Genomic DNA, 21,526 nt, shown 5'->3' on the forward strand with positions numbered 1-21,526 from the left:
GTCGCCCGAGATAGAAATGGAGAGGTCTAGGAAGGGGACGGAGGAGTCTGAGACGGTCCAGGTAAATTTGAGGTCGGGGTGGAAGGTGTTAGTAAAGTGGAGGAACTGTTCAACCTCCTCTTGGGAGCACGAGGTAGCGCCAATACAATCATCGGTGTAGCGGAAGAAAAGGTGCAGTGTTCACAAAACAGGTTCACTCCTGTCAACGAGGTGATAAGCCAATGAAAGTAACTGAGAACCTGGTTCAGAGTACTGAAAACCTTCTGCCTGATGCAGGTACAGTCAAAAGCTGCGCTGGAGAGGGATGTCCCCCATGTTTTTGTATAGTGGCGGTCTGACTGCTTTTTGGATTGTTAATTTATTCCTTCACATTTTGAGAAAACTGTTGAGAGGGCACCTCGATGTTTTTAGTAACCTTTCAGTAGTTTACAAAAACAGAAACTGCTGGAAAAATCAGCAGGTTCAACAGCAGAGGGAAAGAAAGCAGATTTGGGTTTGATAATGCTTCGTCGGAACAGAGTCTAGCTGGGAAAAGGTTGGTCTACATGCTGAAGACGGGGAGGAGTTAATGATAGCAGGTGATGGAGACCTGCAGAGAGAAAGAGAAGATTAGTTGGGCAATGGAATGGGTGGAAGTAGAATCAGTGGAGAATCAATCGCTGTCAATGAGGGTCATTAGTGGCTGACTGAAATGATTGAAAACAAAAATCTCAGCAGGTCAGGTTGCATCCGTGGAGAGAGAGCAAGCTAAACTTTTGAGTCTAGATGACTCTTCATCAGAGCTGGTTAGTTTGTTCTCCATGGGTGTTGCCTGATCCACTGTGATTTCCAGCATTTTTTGTTTTCAGTACATATTCCAGCATCTGCAGTAATTTGCTCTTGAACTTATAAAACTCGATATTAAGTCTGAAAGGCTGTAAGGTCTCCAAGCATAAAATGACATGCTGATCTTAAGCTCTGAGCAATTTACGTTTGTTGCTGTTCCCCTCCAGTTGGATGACCTCTGACCCAGCTTTGAGGACCTAATTTGTACACACCGCCCGTCGCTACGACCGATTGGATGGTTTAGTGAGGTCCTCGGTTCGGCACCGCCAGTGTCGGACAAGACCCTGGTGGAGCAAAAAAAAACAGTGGGTGGCACGGTGGCTCAGTGGTTAGCACTGCTGCCTCACAGCGCCAGAGACCTGGGTTCAATTCCCGCCTCAGGCGACTGACTGTGTGGAGTTTGCACATTCTCCCCGTGTCTGCGTGGGTTTCCTCCGGGTGCTCCGGTTTCCTCCCACAGTCCAAAGATGTGCAGGTCAGGTGAATTGTCCATGCTAAATTGCCTGTAGTGTGAGGTGAAGGGGTAAATGTAGGGGTATGGGTGGGTTGCTCTTCGGCAGGTCGGTGTGGACTTATTGGGCTGAAGGGCCTGTTTCCACACTGTAAGTAATCTAATCTACTTGCCACCCTTAGTTGCTCATGGAAACCTGTCCCCGTGCCATTAAGGGAATTGTCTCTGTGAAATCCTGAAGGCAGTAACTGAGGGCTAGGTTCGGACATGAAAACAATTTTGATACCGCATTCTGCTGAAAAGTGTAAATTTAGCCATCATTCTCTGTTGCTCAGGATATAATTCATGGACTCACATTGTCAGTTTAATATCCCTGTGATGAATATCATTACTCTATCTTTCTCTTTATATATTTTGTTACCAGTTTCTTTATTGAAACATTTCAGATCCTGAGGCGACATGGTAAGAATATTTCCCCTTGTAGTGGATTCCAGAACTGGGGGTCACAACATATAAATGAGAGAGCCACCACTTACGACTGAGACAAATGGAATTTTTTTTGTCTTATGATAGTTAGTCCAGGAAATTGTCTTTCCTGAAGAGCAGCGGAGGACGGATCTTTGAGTATATTTGATGCTGAGTTAGAGAGATATTTGATTCATGGATAGTCAGGGCTATAGTGGCCAGTCAGAGGAGTGGTGTTGAGACCATCATCAGATCAGCCGTGATCTTAATGGATGGTGGAGCAGGCACATGGGGCTGAATGCCTTATTTCTGACCCTAATTCTTGTGTTCATGTGTTCCTGCTCCCTCTCTCTAAATCTGTGGGTAGCCAGCATAGGTTTAACCTGTCTCTCTTTGTGTTTCCATAAGTGTGTCTTTCTATCATTGATTTCTATCTTCCTCACATCATCTTCTGTATTTTCCACTTATTTCCCCACTTACGCTTTTGTGAAAATTTGAAAGTCAGCGTTTACATCTCCCAGAGTAGAAAGACAGTTTCATCCCTCAGAAATACAGAAGTGCTGGAGTTCTGGTCAATATTGCACAGTGCGAAGGCAAAGTGCAGTGTATTTTGGAGGAATGAACAGTCCTTTCGAAATGAACTAAAAGCAGGAACAGGGCAAGTTGCCCTCCCATATCTAAGCTTGGAGTTTGAAATCTATTGCACTGTACAGTTCTCCTCCACAATGAAACCCAGAAATGCTGTTAATATGTTGCTATGCTGTCAATGAGATAACAGGTACTCATGTCTTTAACATGTAAGCCACGAACTGGTAACATTCCATGATTAGAGGTTTCGTCAACACAACGTTACATTTGCTCAAAAATTGGAACCGTGTCCAAATTGTCACACTTTGGAAATGGATAGCTTGCTGATTGAGAACTAAACAATAAAACACATTCTGGAGGCCCACACAGATCCACAGCTGAGATAAAATAGCTGGGTGCCAAGATCATAATTTGGTCAGGGACTCACATTGGAATGTTTGCAATCTGAAAGGTTCCAGAATTTACTCACACTGAATAAAATATAATTGGTCTAACAAAACCCTGTTGAAGTTTTGCACAAGAAGGGATGGGGGATAGTGATGTAAACAGAGGGAAGCGCTGCATCACAGTTCCTGCCTTTTAAATGCGCAGCATGGAAGCTGCCTAGTTCAGAGTGCTTTCAAGGTGAAGTCATGTCAAAACAGTGTTATGGATTAGGCCAGACCGCCTCAAAATATTTTAAGAAAGTCGCCCAGCCCCTGAGTTTTTCTTATTTTAAAGGTAGATGTGAAGTGTATATTCCAGATGTGATGCAGTTGGTCAAACTATTTCGCTTTAAGCAAAACAGATTTTATTTAAACACTACAGTTGAAGGACGAACGAAAGAACACGGAATTTAGGATAACTTAACTATTGGAAAACTCAACTGACCCACTACAGCAACTTAAGGAGCTGTTCCAATTCAGTAACATCCCATAAACACACCCTTTGGCAAAAAGGTAAATTGAAACACAGATTCTTACCGGCAGGAGGGAACAAGTTCCAAAGAGATTTCAGAGAGAAAGACCATCAGGAATCATTTGCTGAAGATTTATGATCTTTTCTGGACATCTTGTGACGGCCACAGCTCAACCAGACTAGAAAAAGCCTGAACTGAGGGAACTGGCCAATCTGCAATTTTTAAACAAGACACATCAGGCCCTCTGCCTTTACGACCTCTCTTGAAAAGAAAAGGATAAAATAACCTCTTTAAAGTGACAGCATCGTCACAACAGAATGTGGGAATAATGGCCTATTGTCCTGAACGAAGAGCTTTTTGAACCTTGAAATCATCTCTGTTTTCTCAATATTTCTGGGCACCTCTTTTGCTAAGGTACCTTTGCATTTGGTTGAAATCCTAATGGTGACAAAGGAGCTAATCAGTAACACCCCGTGCATACATTAGCAATTCTGAGGTCAAAAATACCAAGTATTTCAAGGAATTGTCTAATTCACTGGCAGAGACTGAGCTCAACTTCTTGGACTGCTAGAAGGACATGAGACACGAGATTTGGTCACTGAATTGCAGGAAGGAGATGATTTCACCAGAAAGGGTATAGAGGACACTTATGAGGGATATTGCCAGAACTGAGAATTTTAGCACTGGGGAGAAATTGGACAGGCTGGTGTTGTTTACTTTGTAGCAGTCGAGGCGAAAGGGAGATTTAATTGAGACGTGTAAAATTATGAGGGGCCTAGACAGAATACTTAGGAAGGAATTGTTTTGATAAGCGTAGAGTAATATAAACTGAAAGATAATTGAGATATACAGTGCAAGATAACACTTTTAGTCAGGGCATTATTTTTGTTCACCACATTGCATAAAACTCATCCCCACTGATTGCAAACACCTCCATATGTTTTTCACCAATTCTGACCCAGTTAACCCCAAAATAATATATCAATTACCTGTTGGCTTATTCCGTTTGGCATCCCTTAAGACTACATGAGATGCTAACTGAGAAGTCGGTAATCAGATGACAGAGATTTAAAACTGTTGGGAAGAGGATTGGAGGGGAATTGAACAGTAATTTCCTGGCTCACCAGCTGGAAGGCTGGTCGAGTCCGAAATCTCACATTTCCACAAACATTTGGACATGTGTTTGAAGCCCCACAATTGACAGTTTGATTGACCAACAGCAGAAAACTGGTGGTTGGTTGGATGGCTTTCTTCCTGCTGGTAATGACATATTGGGTCAACTTGCCTCCCTCTGTGCCTTGCATTTTCAATGTTTGTCTGTTGCAAAACTATGCAGATGCTGTAAATCTGAAATAAAAAGAGAAAATACTCGAAATATTGTGCGGTTCAGGTGGTATCCATAGAGAGAGAATCACAATTAATGTTACAGTTTGACAAATGTGAAACCAATGACCTGAACGATTTAATACACTTTCAGTCTGCACAAATATTGCCTGACCTGCTGTGTACTTGCAGCATTGTCTGATTTTATTTCGCACAAATGGATTGGTCAGTTCACTTTCAATGACACTGTACTTGTTTTCTTCTTCTTTTGGAGGCCTGAGTGTTCGGGAGGTCCTGATCAATGTTTCTCGGCAGCAAGTGGAAGATTTTCACGGTCCAGAGGATTACTGGTGTCTTTGCGTAGCTTGGAGTCAACAGGGAACAACGAAAAGCAGAAAAGCTACGGTCCGAATTGCATGTAAGCAAAATAAAAATAGTAATTACTGATGACCAAATGTTTCACTTCAGCAACACATGCACAGAAACAGAAAGATTGAACTTCACAGCTAACCCATTGTTATGCAGGCCATCTAGGTCTGCCTGCTGTAGGGTAGGTAGTCCATCAAACTGTGATTCTCCCTGAATAATTCCACACTGTGGATGTGTGAATTACAGAGTATGAGTAACCACCATCTGCAGCATTAGACTACAGGCGCTGAATAATGCATAGGCCAGTTTTTTGCACTTTGACAGACTTGTAATGACTTGCACTCCAGAATAAGTATTTGAAGAGATAAATGCCAGCCTGAAATGAGATGGAAGATTTCCCTTCTGTGCTTGGTTCAGTGCAATAAAGAGCGTGCTTTGTATAATATCGATATTTCAAGCTAGATTCCTGGTAGTGGGTGAAATTCATCTTTGTGGGTAGACGATTCAAGTCAGTTGGCAACCATTTGTGAGCCAGTTTTACCTCTGTTTTAATTCTCTTTTCCATTGACTTGATGTCATGAATAATTGGGCGGCTATTTTTAAAAAAAAAGTTGTGCTGACTCCTTTCCTTTGCCCCATTTTCAAAATAAAATGACCGCAGGAGTGAACTACTTTCATCGCCCATACCCCAGATAGGCTGAAAGTCAGGGTTCAGTAGTTCACCAGTAATCCTCTGGACCACTCAGCAAGCATTTATTTCCTTCATCACTCCAGTGATTGTTGACTTGAACACATCTTAGTTCTGCAGACAAATATTGCAAATTTTTCTTCACAATGGTGGAACAGTTTATCTCGATGTCCCTGACACAGTAATTAGGAGGTTGGAGCATTTTGGAATTTATAAGGGTTCTCCAGAAGTGTTGTTAGGATTTGCAGTTGGCCCATGGAAATAGCTAGTATTTGCCCGGAGTCCTCAGATGGTGATGGTCTCTGTTGGGATTGCCTTAGATTGTGCGAGTACTCACAGGGGTTTTGGAAATGTGCCAGTTTTTTGTCAAGTACTCTGTGTTAATGTTGCAAGTAACCTTTATTCAGAGCTCTTCAACCACACATGTGGGAGAGGCCAGGGACCGCTTCCTGGCTTTCACGTGGGGTCCAGCTGCCCTCTTGATTATGGTTCAGATTGGAGGAGAGGTCAGTGACACTGTGGCTTCCCCAGCTGAAGGCAGTATTTTTATACACTTCACATTACCATAATTGCTTGCAACTTTGCTGCCATTGTTCCATCCCACTAATCTATACATCCAATCCTGTAAAATGCCCAATAAGTGATGGACACTCCTATGGATAGCCCTAGTTTCACCATGATCTCATGATGTTTCCCAGACATGACTCTTGGGATCATATATCTCATTAATTTACATTCCCATGTTAATGGTTCTACTCTTTATCAGACCTTTGCCAGACTAGCTGATCTCTAAGGACTGTGGGAATTCTGTCATTCATTGTATTCCTTGCTATCCCTATCAAAATCTGTTACTCATCTTATATATCCTACTATCTTAATCGTGGGAGAAACAAAAAGATGCTAATCATGACTAATTGCTGTAAAATTCATAATATCATTTCTAATATAAAGTTAGTTTTTTAATAAGATTTTTGGTTACACCTCATGTTGGAATTCTTTACCCAATGAATTGTGAGCAGTTTCTGTCTCACCTGACCTTGAAACGTCAGGTAAACACTGCCCCTTGAATGATAACTCCTTCTATTCACATGCTGTCTGTAAGTCTGTTTTAAACATGGAATTGCTTCTCGGATGAAATTTACAAATTCTCTTTATAAGAATGAAACTCAATCACTTTCACTGCTCAATAAGCTTGTCTGAACACCTAAGGTTTTACAAGATGTAATCTTGTTTCCCTTTGACCTTATCAGTTGTCTCTGTTATTGTGAGATCATGCCTTTCTTTCAATTCTTGCTAAACTATGAACTTTGGGCCTGTTTGTTTCTAGACGTCTCTTAACAGACTGCCACTTACAGACATCTGCAGCTGAAGGTTTGCACAGAGCTCCCTGTATATTAATTTGTCAGATTCTTTGTTCCCTACTGGATTTATCTTGTTCTCAAAGCTACCATTATCCTAACGGATGATTTCACTTTAATTCTGAACTCAGCAAGCTAATCCGCCATATTTATGCCACCTAAAAATTGACAGGCAGCCATCTTGTGTCACCTCTGGCCATGGGCTACCCCAACAGTTGCCATCAATTCCTGGATGCTGAGGAAGTGGATTCCTGAAGTTGATCCTGATCACTTTCAGTTGGAGCTCCTTGCAGTTTGTTACAGGGCTCAAGTGATCCAACAAAAGATTTCAGTTGACAAAGAGCAAGGACCTCGAAATGAAAATGGTCAGGATCCGTTAATTGAATATCCACTTGTCGTAGCCACACTTATAGCTGGTCCTTGCAAATACTCTCACATTTCCAACGACCAGCAGCAAATACTGCACATGACAGAAAGCTAAAGAAACACAGCTGTGATTATACACTAAGTCAGGCAATCTCTTTGGTGAGAACAGGATGTGTGAACATTTTAAAATTCAAAGATTCTGCTCCAAATAGAGCGATCAATCTCAGCGTATTCCAGAAGGTTTGTAGCTCAGGTTGTGGATGAGCCTGTTGAGTTGCTCACTGAGTTGGTAAGTTTGTTGGCAGATGTTTTGTCATCATGCTGGGTAACATCATCAGTGCGCCTCCAGTGAAGCATTGGTGTTCTGTCCCACTTGCTATTTATGTGTCTGGGTCTGCTGGGGTTGGTGGTGTCATTTCTGATTTCGTTGCTGGTTCTGTTTCTTCGTGGTTGGTATATGGGGTACAACTCCACATGTTTGTTGATGGAGTTCTGGGTTGAGTGCCAGGCTTCCAGGAATTCCCGTGCATGTCTCTGTTTGGCTTATCCTAGGATGGAAACGTCCCATTCGAATTGGTGTCCTTCCCAAAGTACTGCATAGGGCAAGCAGGAAGGAAATTAGCCACCAAGGTACATCTAGCCATCAGGAGAATGGGTACCCAACGAACACAGTTCACCGATTTCTCAGCAACAAATCCAAACAAGCAGACATAACACGTCAAGAAACCCTAGCCACTCTCCCCTACGTCAAAGACATCTCGGAAATGACTGCCAGATTACTCAGAACCATTGGCATCATGGTAGCCCGCAAACCCACCAACACACTAAAACAGCAGCTAATGAACTTGAAACACCCTATATAGACAAGAAGCAAAATTAATATCATTTACAAAATACCGTGCAAGAACTGTAACAAACATGACATTGAACAAACAGGTAGAAAACTAGCCACCAGGATACATGAACATCAACTAGCCACAAAAAGTTATGATTATCTCTCACTAGTATCCTTGCATGCAGATAAGGAAGGACACCACTTCGACTGGAACAACACATCCATCCGAGGACAAGCCAAACAGAGACACGCACGAGAATTCCTCAAAGTATGGCATTCCAAACAGAACTCTATCAACAAACACATTGAGTTAGACCCCATCTACCACCACCTGAGAAAAAGAACAGGAAATGACATCACCAACCCAAAGAAATGCAAGCATATAAATAGAAAGCAGGAATCATGAACAGTGCTTCGCCTAGAGGCCCACTGAAGATGTTACCGATAGAGTGATGCAACGTCTGGAAATGAACCTTCCAGCTCAGCAAGCAAACCTACATCCATGACATCACCAACCCCAGCAGACCCAAACACCTAAATAGTAAGTGGGACAGAACACCAACGCTTCAGCGGGGGTGCACTGATGATGTTACCTTTTATGATGATGAAACAGCTGCGAACACACTTACCAGCTCAGCGAGCAAGTCAACAACCTCAGAATAGTCAAGCCTTCTTTGTGTGTTTTTTTTTCTTTCTTCCACCTGTTGTGTAGTGTATTGCCGAGCCACATTGTGAGTGAGATGGATGGCTGCATGGCATAATCAAGAAGGATGTTGCTGATAATTCAGAACAGAACATGATGAAGATTCACTGAGGTCAGCATTTACACATTGAGCAACAGAACTGAAACCCCAGCAATCATTCTTTTCCCCAAAATATCCTTCATTTTTAAGTTTGTGAAAGCACATTACAAAACATGAAAATTTCATAATTTACAATAACGTGCAACTTGTCTCCATGCTGCAAATTCTGGCATGTTCTGTGGTGCCTCAATACAATTGTCATTCTCATAATATTTACAAATACATTCTATGTCAAGCATACAAAAACTTTTCAAATTGACCTTTCAGAAAGGAGAATTGAAGTGGCGTCTATGCACCGTAAGTGACTCAATACCATTTACAGTGAAGTCCCGAACAATTGATCTCGCTCTAATTCCCATGTCAGACTTATTGCTATTTGTATTAACCTTCTCACATTGGGACATCAATGTCAGTTGAAGTACTCACTCCTATAAGACTCAACATGCAAATGATTCAGTCCAGAAGTTTTATTTACAGTCACACTTTGGAAAGGGACAAGATCCCCGTGAACTTGTCGAGTAAGTGTGGTTATTGATACATTTTCTTGGTTCGAAGTGTCATAAAGTCATTGTGAATCTTCTCCTTGAAGATTCACGTCAATGTCGATCTACCTGTTCATTGAACCATGATAATCATAAACTGAAGTTCTTGATCTAAGTCTATTTTGGACTAAATGCTCATTCACTCAATTTACCTGTGGTTGTTTTCCTTCTTGGAGTGGGGGAGTGGAGGGTGATGATTTTAAACAAGTTTATGGGATTATGACCAATTTAGATATAATTGAAAAGAAGAGTTATTCCTACTACTCGGTGGCAGCATGGATTTGACACTGCTGGGAGTGTTTTTGGGATCTTGTGATAAAACACAGGTGGTGGTGATGGTAAACAAATTGCCTTTGAGGTTAGTGGAAGGGGAGACAATGAATAGTTTCAAAAGAAGTTGGATGAGGGCTTGCGGAAGGTGTGCAGATAACCAGCAAAAACCTGTTGAGAAATATGTTGTCTGCAATACTGACCAATGGATGTGACTTGGACAGCACACCAGATTTCATCACTTTCAGTCACAAGCGAAATAAATTGAGACTTTTAAATCCCTTTTTCGAGATTGGATGAGTACAAAATGTGAGCATTTTGTCTGTTTCCCCTTCGTGAAGCACCACAATGTGATATTTTTATTTAATTCTTGGAATATGACATTTTGGCATGGCTAACATTTGATTGCCCATCCTTTGTAACCCTGAGAAGGTAGTAATGGGTCATTTTTCTTTACGTCAAATGTCTGAGTACTGCGGTTAAAAAAAAAATCAACAGGGCTTTCTCGCCTCTTTAAAAAGTTATCACCTCATTTTTTTATGATCATGTTCTCGGAAACTGTATTCATCAATTGCAATCAGTGCAATTGCAATTCAATTGCATTCAATTCGTGAAATGATTAGAATCATAGAGCAGGAGGAGGCTGATGGGCCCATTGCATCTGTGGCAATTTTTTGTGAAAGCTTTGCAATTTGTCCCAATCCCTGATATATCTGCATGGCCCTGCAATTTTCTTCTTCTTGTTCAATTCCTGATGGAACTTTACCTCTGAATCTTCTCAAGCAGGGTATTCAAGATCGTAAGTCTCTGTGGCGCAATCGGTTAGCACGCTCGGCTGTTAACTGAAAGTTGGTGGTTCAAGCCCACCCAGGGACGCTCCTGTATGTCTAGGGTGGCACAGTGGCTCAGTGGTTAGCGCTGCTGCCTCACAGCACCAGGGTCCCAGGTTCTATTCCAGCTTTGGGCAACTCTGTGTGGAGTTTGCACATTCTCCCCATGTCTGCATGGGTTTCCTCTGGGTGTTCCGGTTTCCTCCCACAATCCAAAGATGTGCAGGTCAGGTGAATTGACCATGCTAAATTGCCCATAGTGCTAGGTGCATTAGTCAGAAGGAAATGGGTCTGGGTGGGTTACTCTTCGGAGGGTCGGTGTGGACTGTTTGGGCCGAAGGGCTTGTTTCTGCACTGTAGGGAATCTAATCTAACAATGAGCAGGTGAAGTGAAATGATTGAACAGAGGAATCATGGGTTATGAAGATGAGGTTTTAATTAAAAGTGAGCTGCGATGTTAGTTGTCAAGAGTTTACAAATGAACTGCCTGTACTTCTTAAGTTCCTCTGTTTGAAAGTACAATGAGTCCATAAGGTAGTCATGATGGGATTAGAGACTCAGTCTGCAATCAGGAGTGAAAATAGACACAGTGTTCCAAAACAAACTAGTCTGATACTACGTATTTTTGCCTTACAGATTTGAGGAAAAATTTTGAACAAGACCCCCAGGCAAAAGAGGTTCCCCTAGAAGGGAAGATCATTTTACACTGTCGTCCCCCGGAGGGAGTGCCTTCTGCCAAGGTAAGAAGCCTTTGACATTTCACAAACAAACATAATTTAAGAAACTCAGTGACCATTTCTCTCGCTTTCCTGACAAAGTGTTTACAATGCCCTCTCGATTATCCATGCACACCATTACCTGAAAGCTGTTTTCTTTTCTGCAACTTAGGCTCCGATCATTCAATTGAGTATTTTTATTTGATTTTCACTTGCACAGCAGGATTGTTTAACTGGATTTCCAGTACCTGGTAGAATTCGGTATCATATGGTGTTGATATTTAGCTTCAGATCCCAGAGAGCAGCAGGAGTCAGGCTGCCAGCATCTTCTCGAAAAATAACTCATTTTTAAAATGGATAAAAAGTAGACCTTGTCAATACCTGCTGGGAACTTGATTGGATAAAAGAAAGAAGCATTCTCGTTTATATACAATGTTTTATCTCAGATATGTCAAGGCACTTCATTCAAAGTGGTCGATTTATTTTTTTGCCTGTCATAGTCAGAAGCATCCCCCCCAAATAGAGAGACCGGCTCATCTAGTTTTAATAATGAAGATACAAACCAGGAGCAGAATTAGACCACTCAACCAATCCAGCCTTCTCTGCCATTCAGTAAGACCATGGTTCATCTGTTTTTGTTTGCAAATCCCCATGCACTTTGGCTAACCTAGGAGTCTGTGGCCTATCAAAAATCAGTCTATCTCTGACTTCAAAATACCAGAGTCCCCACCTCCATATCTTTCTGTGCCAGAGAATTCCCAGGTCCATAAGATGTTCGAGACGAATAAGGCCATTCAGCCCATAAGTCTGCTCCACCACTTGCTCAGGCCTGATGAGTTGCACATCATCTCTAATCCTATAAGGGCAACCCCTAAATTTAAAACAGTGTCACCCGTTTCCAGACTGACCCACAAGAGGAACCATCCTTGACACGTCTGCCTTGTCAACACCATTCAGGATTAGATCATTGAAAAAAAAGTAGGAGCAAAACTAGGCCATTCAGCCATCGAGTTAACTCTGCTACTCAAATGAAGTCAAGGCTGATTTGATACCCCACTTTCCTCCTTTCTCCCCATAACCGTTGATTCTCTTTCAGATTCAAAATCGGTCGGTCACAGCCTTGAATATACTTAATGATCCATCCTCTATGGTCGTCTGTGCTGAAGAATTCCACAGATTCACCCCCTGAGAGAAGGAATTCATCCTCATCTCTGTCTCAACTGGGTGATCCCACACTTCTGGATCAGTGGTGCTGGAAGAGCACAGCAATTCAGGCAGCATCCGAAAAGCTTGGATTTCGAAGCTTTTCGGTTGCTGCCTGAACTGCTGTGCTCTTCCAGCACCACTGATCCAGAATCTGGTTTCCAGCATCTGCAGTCATTGTTTTTACCTCGTTGATTTTGATCCCACACTTTGCAATTATGCCCTCTGGGTCTAAATTCTCCCACAAGGAGAAACAATGTCTCAGCATCTACCCTGTCAAGTTTCCCAAAAAATGTAAAATATATTTCACTGAGATTTCATCTTATCTTCCTGATCTCCAGTGAATACAAACCCAAACTGTAGACACTTTCTATCATCCTCAATGCTTGCCTTTCCACCAGTTTTATGACATCGCAAATGTGATGATTGTATATTCACTTTCCTCATCCAAGCCTTAATATGTATTGTACATTGTGGCACGACTTGCGACCCCTGTGACACTCCACTGATTGAAATGATTCCATTCGGAAATTGATCCGTTATTCCAACTTTGTCTACTATTAGGAAGTCAATCCTCAATCTTGACTAATATACTTCTACCATCAGCCCTTGTTTTCCGAGCTAGCTGAATTTGCGGATTCTTATCAAATGCCTTTTGGATCCCAAATACATGTTGTACACTTCAATCATGTCACCCCTCTTTTAAACTCCATAGGAAACAATTCCAGCCTGTCCAAACTATTAATCTTAAGACAACACACTCATTCCAGGTATTAATCAAGTAAACTTCCCCTGAACAATATCCAATGCATTTACATTTTTCCTTAAAAAATGAGACCAAAACTGTACACAGTATTCATGATGTGGTCTCACCGATGCCTGGTATAATTAAGATTGAGAACAGAGTCAAAGGGCATCTTGTGGCAGAAAGAATGATGGAATTTATTTCCAGGATTAGTAATTGTGGCGTGAACTGTGTCAACATTCAAGATTAGATTCTAAAAAGGGAAAGAATTTGAACAACTTGAAGAAATATAATTTAAACTGTTTTGTCATGTGGAGAGTAAACAGCGACATGCCCTGTTTGGGCCAAATGAGTTGTTTCCGTGCTGCAACCTCTACACATCTATCTTGCAGTTTCTAGGAATGTGATTCTGATGGAGCTAAACTCGTGCTAAAAATTCACACGACTTCTTGTCTACTTCAATCCTTATGCTGCATTTAGCTTTTAATAGAATCCAAGGAATATTCCATTAAGCGTCTAATTACTCCACTTCATTTGTTGTCAACAACAATGTCTTTGTGTTCCAACTCATTGAAATGCACCGTCCAATTCACAAAAGGGTTTTGTTCTATTTGCATCTCTGTGCTCGTCCGTCACAATTTCAGACGAGGGAAAGCTGCATAATTATGGGATGTCTTCTGTTTGTCCAGGGGGAATGAGGCAGTAAACATTCTTTCCATAATTTAATTAAAGTGTATATTCTGTCAACTTCCATTTGGCAACTTTCCCAGGTAATTACATTTTAGGTTCCAACAACAATGCTTTACACATACCTCTATGTAATATATTCAAAACCTTCCTGCTGGATAGATGTGAAAAATTCAACTGCATCTCTCATGCCCTTCTGGAAATGGAACATTGCCTTTATCTTCGTATTGCCACATCACAATTATACTTACACTTCTGGAGAAAGGTGTGACAGTTGTGCACCCTCATTCAAGTATTGCCAACCTTTGAAGCTTGCTTCACATGAAGACTGCAAATTCATTGAAGGTTGTTGTTTTTTTTTTAAATAGCTGTTTATTTTTTCATTCATTCAAGAGCTCTGGGTATCGCTACTCAGCCCCATCGAACTGACAGACCCTGCTCGGCCATTTTAGACAGCACATGAGAATCGACCACATAGCTGTGGGTCGGGAGTCATAAATATACCAGACTGGCTAAGGACAGCAAAGTTTTTTATTTCAAGGTCATCAGATTTATTTGCCTCAGTTCTGTATTTTCATGATCATCATTGCCAAGATGGTCTTCTTATTCCAAATTCATTTGATTTACTGAATTTAAATTCCCATGATGCTGTGATGGGATTCAAATTCGTGTCAGCAGAATTCGTGTTACTCGTTCACTGACATAGCCACTATCCTATTTTATTCCCATTTAGAAATTATAAAACTATCAATAGATGGTTGTTTTTCATTTGAATCAAAGTATTACTCATTTTATGTGATCTTTTACTTAGTTCTCAGCCCTCTGATTCCATATCCAACCAGTCCATATTGTTTTCTCTTTCATTATCTATCCATTTGCTTTCTACTTTAAAGCTGCTTAAATTCCAGTCTGCTGGCAAGTTGCAGACTATACATTTTGACAACCCCAATCCTGTGCTTCTTGTTTAGATTTGCTGCTTTGTCCTATTTGTCCAGCTCAATATCAACCATGATCTAAGGCAATGGCACACCAGACTCAAGGGATTGAATGGCTTACTGTTATCAACCTGGCCAGGCTCCCTCAAAGCACTTCAAGAAGGTAGCCTGGACCTGAACTTTGCTAGTTGTTTTAAGCAGGATATTCTAAAAGGGATGCAGCTGGCCCAACCACTTCGTGCTAAACAAAACAGAATTGATTTGCAAGATTACCAAATGAAATGCAAACAAAAGAGAACAAAATTCAGAATAACTTAACCTGTCCGAAAACCCAACAGATTATCCCAGTTTAATGATGCTGTTCCAAATTCCTGCAACAATCCCCATAAATACTCCTTGGCACAAAAGGTAAAGTTAAACACAGAGGGAGAGAGAGATGGCAGAGAGATTCAGCATGGAACAACTGCTTCCATTGAGCTGTTTCTTGGACCAGTGGCCTCAAAACTGCTTGCTAAAGCCAAAACAAACCAGAGAAAATCTGAGCTGGAAGAACTGGCCATTCCCCCTTCATTGGACAAGTCTTCTATTTTAATTTGAAAGCCTTCTGCCTGAGGCAGTATCTGTTAGCTACCAACAAATTGGCCCATAAACCCATCCAAGCCAGACCTCTCAGCAACTTGGTGTTTGTGACCCTTCTGAGAAAAAAAACAAGAACAACGTAACCTTGTTGAAGGAGCAGCAGCATCACACCTTCCCCCTTTAGAAAAAAGTGTACTATAAATATCCAAAGATGGCTTCATTTTAAAATCCATTAATCTTAAATTGTTACAACACCCATATATCTTACATTGACAATAATCATGCTAACATTTTGTTCCAGTCTGTTTTACTCCGGCCACCAAACGCCACCGTTTCTCATTCAAGTCTCGACATTGCATCAGCAATCACGCCCTTCCACATGCCCAGTTTTCAAATTGAATGGTTGTAACAACAAGCTCCATTTAAACAGTCTGGAATTTTTGTCCCTAAATTTCTCCACAAAGTTCAGTGGGTTAAGATCAGTGTCTATGACTGTCTCAGATACATTACTGGTAACACAAACATTGAAATGTTGTAACGCCAACACCAAGCTCAAAGTCTCCTTCTCAACTGTCCAATATTTCTCTGGGAGAAAGTAAGGACTGCAGATGCTGGAGATTGGAGTCAAAATGTGTGGCTCTGGAAAAGCACAGCTGATTAGGCAGCATCCAAGGAGCAGGAGAACTGATGTTTCAAGCATAGTAACGTTGACTCTCCTTCTGCTCAGGTGCTGCCTGATGGGCTGTGCTTTTCCAGAGCCCACACTTTTTGACTGACAAATATTTCAGCAGATGAATGTTCAATTTCCTCGAAAAATACCCAATAGGTCTTTCTATCTTCTCATCGTCTTCCTGTAAGAACACAGCACCAACCCCCACATCACTCGCATTGATAGCCACCTCAATGGTTAACACCACTTTCAGGCTGTCAAATGCCTTCTCACAGTCTACTGTCCACTGATACTTCTTGCCTTTCTTGAGCAATTCAGTGAGTGGAGCAGTCACACTACCAAAACCTGGTACGAATTTTCGATAAAATCCACTTAATCATGCATAGTACTGCTCTTTTTGTCGATGGTATGGGAAATTCCCCAATTATCTTTGTTTTCGCATTCCATTGGGCTATTTGTCCATGTCCAATAACATAACCCAGGAAGGTGACTTGGGCTTTGACAAATTCACTTTTAGCCAGGTTTATCACTAAGCCTGCCTCCTGAAGTTGGTCAAACAATTTGGATAAATGTTACAAACATTCCTTCCATGTGTGACTAAACATCACCAGGTCATCAATATAAGCTACACAATTGGGTATTCCGGAAATGCCTTTATTGGTTAGTCTCTGCAATGTGGTTGGCGCATTTTTCATACCAAACGGCCAGACTTAGCTGATACAGTCCATTCAGCATGACAAAAGCTGCAATTGTCTCAGCTTTTTCAGACAAAGGGACCTACCAGTATCCTCTGAGCAAGTCAAACTTAGAAATATAAGTTGTTTGTCCCACCTGTTCAACACAGTCTTCCAAACATGGAATCGGACATGTGTCAGTCTTCGTAACTGCATTGACGTTGTAGTGGTTCACACGTAGCCTTTGGGTACCATCTGGTGTTGACACCATTACTCTGGGTGTCACCGTAACTTGCTTTGATTATGTCATCTTGGAGCATGCATTCAATCTCCTTTTGAACCTGTGACAACTTTAGGTGGTGATGCATACAAAGATGTTACTTAATCGGAACAGCATCTCCTGTATCTACGTCATGCATACTAGGTTAGTACTTCCCAGCTGATTTCCACATTCCTCCCTCTGTGATACTAATAACTCTTCCAGGTCATTTCGATTTTCCTCTGGAAGGTAACTCAATAACTTATCCCAACTTTTGACAACTTCCTCATTGTTCAGTTTAATTTGAGCTACGTCCAATTCAGAATCCTCTGTACGTAGTTCTTCTTTCTGTGTTGTAACCAATAACACAGTCTCCTTTGGCTTTCCTTCCCTGTCAAAATACCTTTTGAGCATATTCACATGACACACGGTGAGATTTCTTTCTGTGTGGAGTCCTTATCAAATAGTTCACCTCACTCAATTTCCTTTCAACTTGATAAGGTCCACTAAACTTTGCTTTTAAAGGTTCACCTATCATTGGAAGTAACACTAACACCTTATCTCCGATAGCAAAATTGCAAGATTTTGATTTTTTTGTTTGCTTCCTGTTTCATTGTATGCCATGATACTTTTAAATGCTGTCTAGTCAACTCCCCACTCTATTTAATCGTACCCTGTATTTTGACACATAGTCCAAATATGTAGTCTCTGAATTATGACTTAACAATTTCTCCTTCATTCATTTTAGCTGTCCTCTCACTTCACACCCAAAAACTAATTCAAATGGACTGAATTTGGTCGATGCATTAGGTGCATCTCTGATCACTAAAAGTATAAATGTAATACCTTATCCCAATCATCTGGATAGTCTTGATTATAAGCCCTCAACATAGTGTTTAATATCTGATGCCACGTTTCTAGTCCTCCCTGCAACTCTGGATGGTACACAGTAGATTATTTTATTCCTCAACTGCCTATAACCTCCTTGAATAATTTTGATGTGAAGCTTGACCCTTGATCTGATTGTATCTCTATGGGTAGTCCATATCTAGTGAAAAATTTGAGTAACTTCTCTACAATCCTTTAAGCTGTGATTTTGCGTAATGGAATGGCCTCTGGAAATCTAGTGATCGCATCCATTATTGTTATCAAATACTGCTTCCCATTTTTTTGTTTTAAGTATGGGCCCTATGCAACCAATTAAGATTTTTAAAAGGTTCCTCAAATGCAGGAATAGATATTAAAGGTGCGTGTTTTATCACTGCCTGTCGTTTTCCAATTACCTGACATGTCTGGCAAAACTCACGTATGTCCTCGTGCAGTCCAGGCCAGTAAAAATGTTTCTGTATTTTAGCTTGAGTTTTTCTCATCCCCAAATGACTCAGTTGTGGCAGTTCATGCACCACTCGCAACACCTCCTTTCCATAGCCCACTGGTAATTTGACTTGATGAACTTCTGCCCATTTCTCATCTGCCTGAATATGTGATGGTCTCCATTTCCTCAATAAGATATCATTTTTAAGATAGCACATTTCAGGGATACAGTCAGATTCTTTTTCCGTGTATGCCTTTTGATACAATTCTTTAAATTTTAATCTTTCTGTTGTACTTCAGTTAATTTATCTGAGCTGAAGATATCTGCTTTTTCATCTACTTGCTCCTGGTTTGTGTTAACAGTTTGATCAAACAGGGTTTCTGCAAATTACACTTCAACTTTCTTATCTGTACTCTTTGATGTCTCCTGTTTCAGCTGGTGACTTTGTGACCTCATTACCACACAGTCAGGAAAATTCCCAGGATATGTGTCTGAAATTGTTCAGTTGCCTGAGTTCCCACTAGCTTTTCAACGATAGTAGGCAGCTCTCCTCCCTGTGAACCAGCTTTATCGTGAGCAAAGTCGAATTGTATTCTTGGAGCTGAAAGTTTGTCCGGTACTCCTACCACGATTTCTCCACTCTTCACTTGACACTCTAACCTCACTAGACATAATTAAGCACTTCTTGTGAATTCCTCCAACTAGTACCTTTCCTGGCAATAATCCTTCAGAGGTAAGTATCTCCTCATCTTTCAACATGAAAAATTGAGAGGGCCCTGTATCTCTTAATACTCTAACTTGTTTACCTACTGCTCCTGGTGTTTGCAAGTAAACTTTACCTTCGCAGTTATATGATTTAAGGAGATCTGGCACTTCCTCCTTAACCAACCTCCGACCAGGTTGCATATTCTGGTGCAGCTTTCTAGCCTTCACTGTGCTTTCCGTTACCTCTCCAACAAAATGCATTGGCTTATCCTGTTTTCCTACATCTGGCTTCCCAGTGCTTTTCCTAACCCTCCAAAACTGTGATTTCATATGGCCCACTTTATTGCAGTGAAAACACCAGAGCTTTTTAACTTCTCTTTCCTCTTCAAGGGTTTCGTTTTTATCCTGTGGTAAGATAATGATCTTGACCGATATCTACATTTCCTTTTCTGCATGAGGATTTCTCTTCCCCAACTTCTTTCCTTCACTGATTGAAATTGATTTTGGAAGCCAAACTTTGATTTATGGACCAACTTAAACCAAGTGTCTTGGGTTTGCTTTATCTTTAATTCCCCTATCCAACTATCAAAATTAATTTGTTTGTTCCTTTCAAAATCAAGTATGTTTGACCAGGGTCCCTCACTTAAGTTGACTTTCTTCACTTCCTCATATGCCCTGGATACCTCCTCTGATAGTGATGCAAATACCTCACTAGCACTACCGACAAGTTTTGTTTAGATCAACAAAACCCACGTCGTCACTGGCCTCTTCATTTGTTTAGCTACCTTTTCAAATGAAATGAAAAGGCTTCCACATCCTTCTCATCAAATTTAGGCAACACTGGAATATATTTCAACAGCAAATTTAAATGTTGAGCTATTGCTGTAATTATGTCTCTTTTCCTAAAGGAAGGAGACAGCTCCAACTCCAGCTTGTCTGCTAATTCCAGCAGCTTGGCCTTAATCACCTTTTGCAAAAACCCCAAAGTCACTTCTTCCAACCTCAGAAAACTCTTAGTGACTGAAAGAGCCATTACACTGTTTAAACCAACCAAAATCAACACCCAGAACAAAAGACAGTAACACCTACCACTCGCTGCCTTCAAGTCCAGCAATCCTCATCCCAATCGGAACTAGACAACAAGTTCCGGACAAGCCCCCAGTATGTTATGGACCAGGCCAGACTCCCTCAAAACATTTCAACAAAGTAGCACAGACCCTAACCTTTCTCAATGTTTTAAGCATATGTAATGTGGATATTCCAGGAAGGTTGCAGCTGGCCCACCACTTAGTTTTAAACAAAACAGAATTTATTTGCAAGACTGCCAATTGAAACACGAATGAAAGAGAACAGAAAAGCAGAATAATTTAATCTATCTGAAAACCCAACAGATTATCCCATATTAATGATCCTGTTCCAAATTCCTGCAACAATCCCCATAAACACCCCTTGGCAAGCAAGGTAAAATCAAACACAAGGAACACCACCTTCCATGCAACTGTTTCTTGGACCAGCAGCCTCAAAACTGCTTGCTAAAATCAAACCAACCCAGCGGAAAACGAGCTGGAAGAACTGGCCATTCCCCCTTCATTGTACAAAATCTTTTAGACTTGAAAGCCTTTTGCCTAAGGCAGTATCTGTTAGCTTTAATCAAATTGGCACTAATACCCAGCCAAGCCAAACCTCTCAGCAACTCTGTAGTAATGAGCCTTCTGAAAATAAAAACCATGGACAACATAACCTTGTTAAAGGAGCATCATCGTCACATTACCCCTACTCCTGTTTCTCATGTTCAAAGTGTTGGTCATATTTGAATTTGGATTTGGTGGTCAATAAAACCATGATCGTAACAGCATGAGCTGTTAGCTCTCGTGAAACTAGGGATTGAAAATGAATCAGAGCATTCAATATGGACCAGCATTGGCTGCAAAGCTAAGACACTTCTGCTCTTCAGAAAAATTGCAATGACTTCACAACCACTTCGGCTGCAAAATAGAACTTGCATGGACAAATTCCCATGTTTTAAATTCTTTAAGTTACCCTCTCCTACACACAACAGTTGACGGAGTTTTAGATCTCAACATGTGTATGGAGAAATAGTCATGGATTTGTTTAAAATACAATGTAAAAGATGGATATGGGCTTGTGGAGATCATAAGGAAAATGTGCTAAGTGCCACATCAATTAGAAATTTTGTGACGTATCTGTTGTGTTCAATGAACATGTCCAACTCAACTTACTACGCACAAATGCTCAAATAGTGTCTGAATTGCCAAAGTGGAATGCAGATGGGTACGTGTGCTAATCGATGATAATGTCCCATCTGGTGTCTTCACAGGGCTTAGGGAACCCTGTGGAGCGCCAGCCGCATTGAAGGAGCAGCACACAGGCATCAGCACCTGCACTCTCTGCAGAAACACAGGCAGC

The 21,526-nt window shown here is 41.1% G+C and overlaps 1 protein-coding gene and 1 non-coding gene across 3 annotated transcripts in view; both read left to right on the plus strand.

Moving 5' to 3' along the window:
* Positions 1 to 21,526, plus strand: part of LOC122543063 (netrin receptor UNC5D-like) — a 457,617-nt gene that overhangs the window by 285,136 nt on the left and 150,955 nt on the right. For both annotated transcript variants that reach the window (XM_043681271.1, XM_043681272.1), the window contains exons 3-4: positions 4,825 to 4,968; positions 11,248 to 11,351. In XM_043681271.1, the coding sequence (XP_043537206.1) occupies positions 4,825 to 4,968; positions 11,248 to 11,351 (248 nt within the window). The remainder of the gene's footprint in view (positions 1 to 4,824; positions 4,969 to 11,247; positions 11,352 to 21,526) is intronic.
* On the plus strand, positions 10,585 to 10,657 carry trnan-guu. Its single transcript has one exon. It is a non-coding gene; the product is annotated as a tRNA-Asn (tRNA).

The sequence above is a fragment of the Chiloscyllium plagiosum genome, chromosome 42 (genome assembly GCF_004010195.1).
Source record: "Chiloscyllium plagiosum isolate BGI_BamShark_2017 chromosome 42, ASM401019v2, whole genome shotgun sequence".
Lineage (NCBI taxonomy): Eukaryota > Metazoa > Chordata > Chondrichthyes > Orectolobiformes > Hemiscylliidae > Chiloscyllium > Chiloscyllium plagiosum.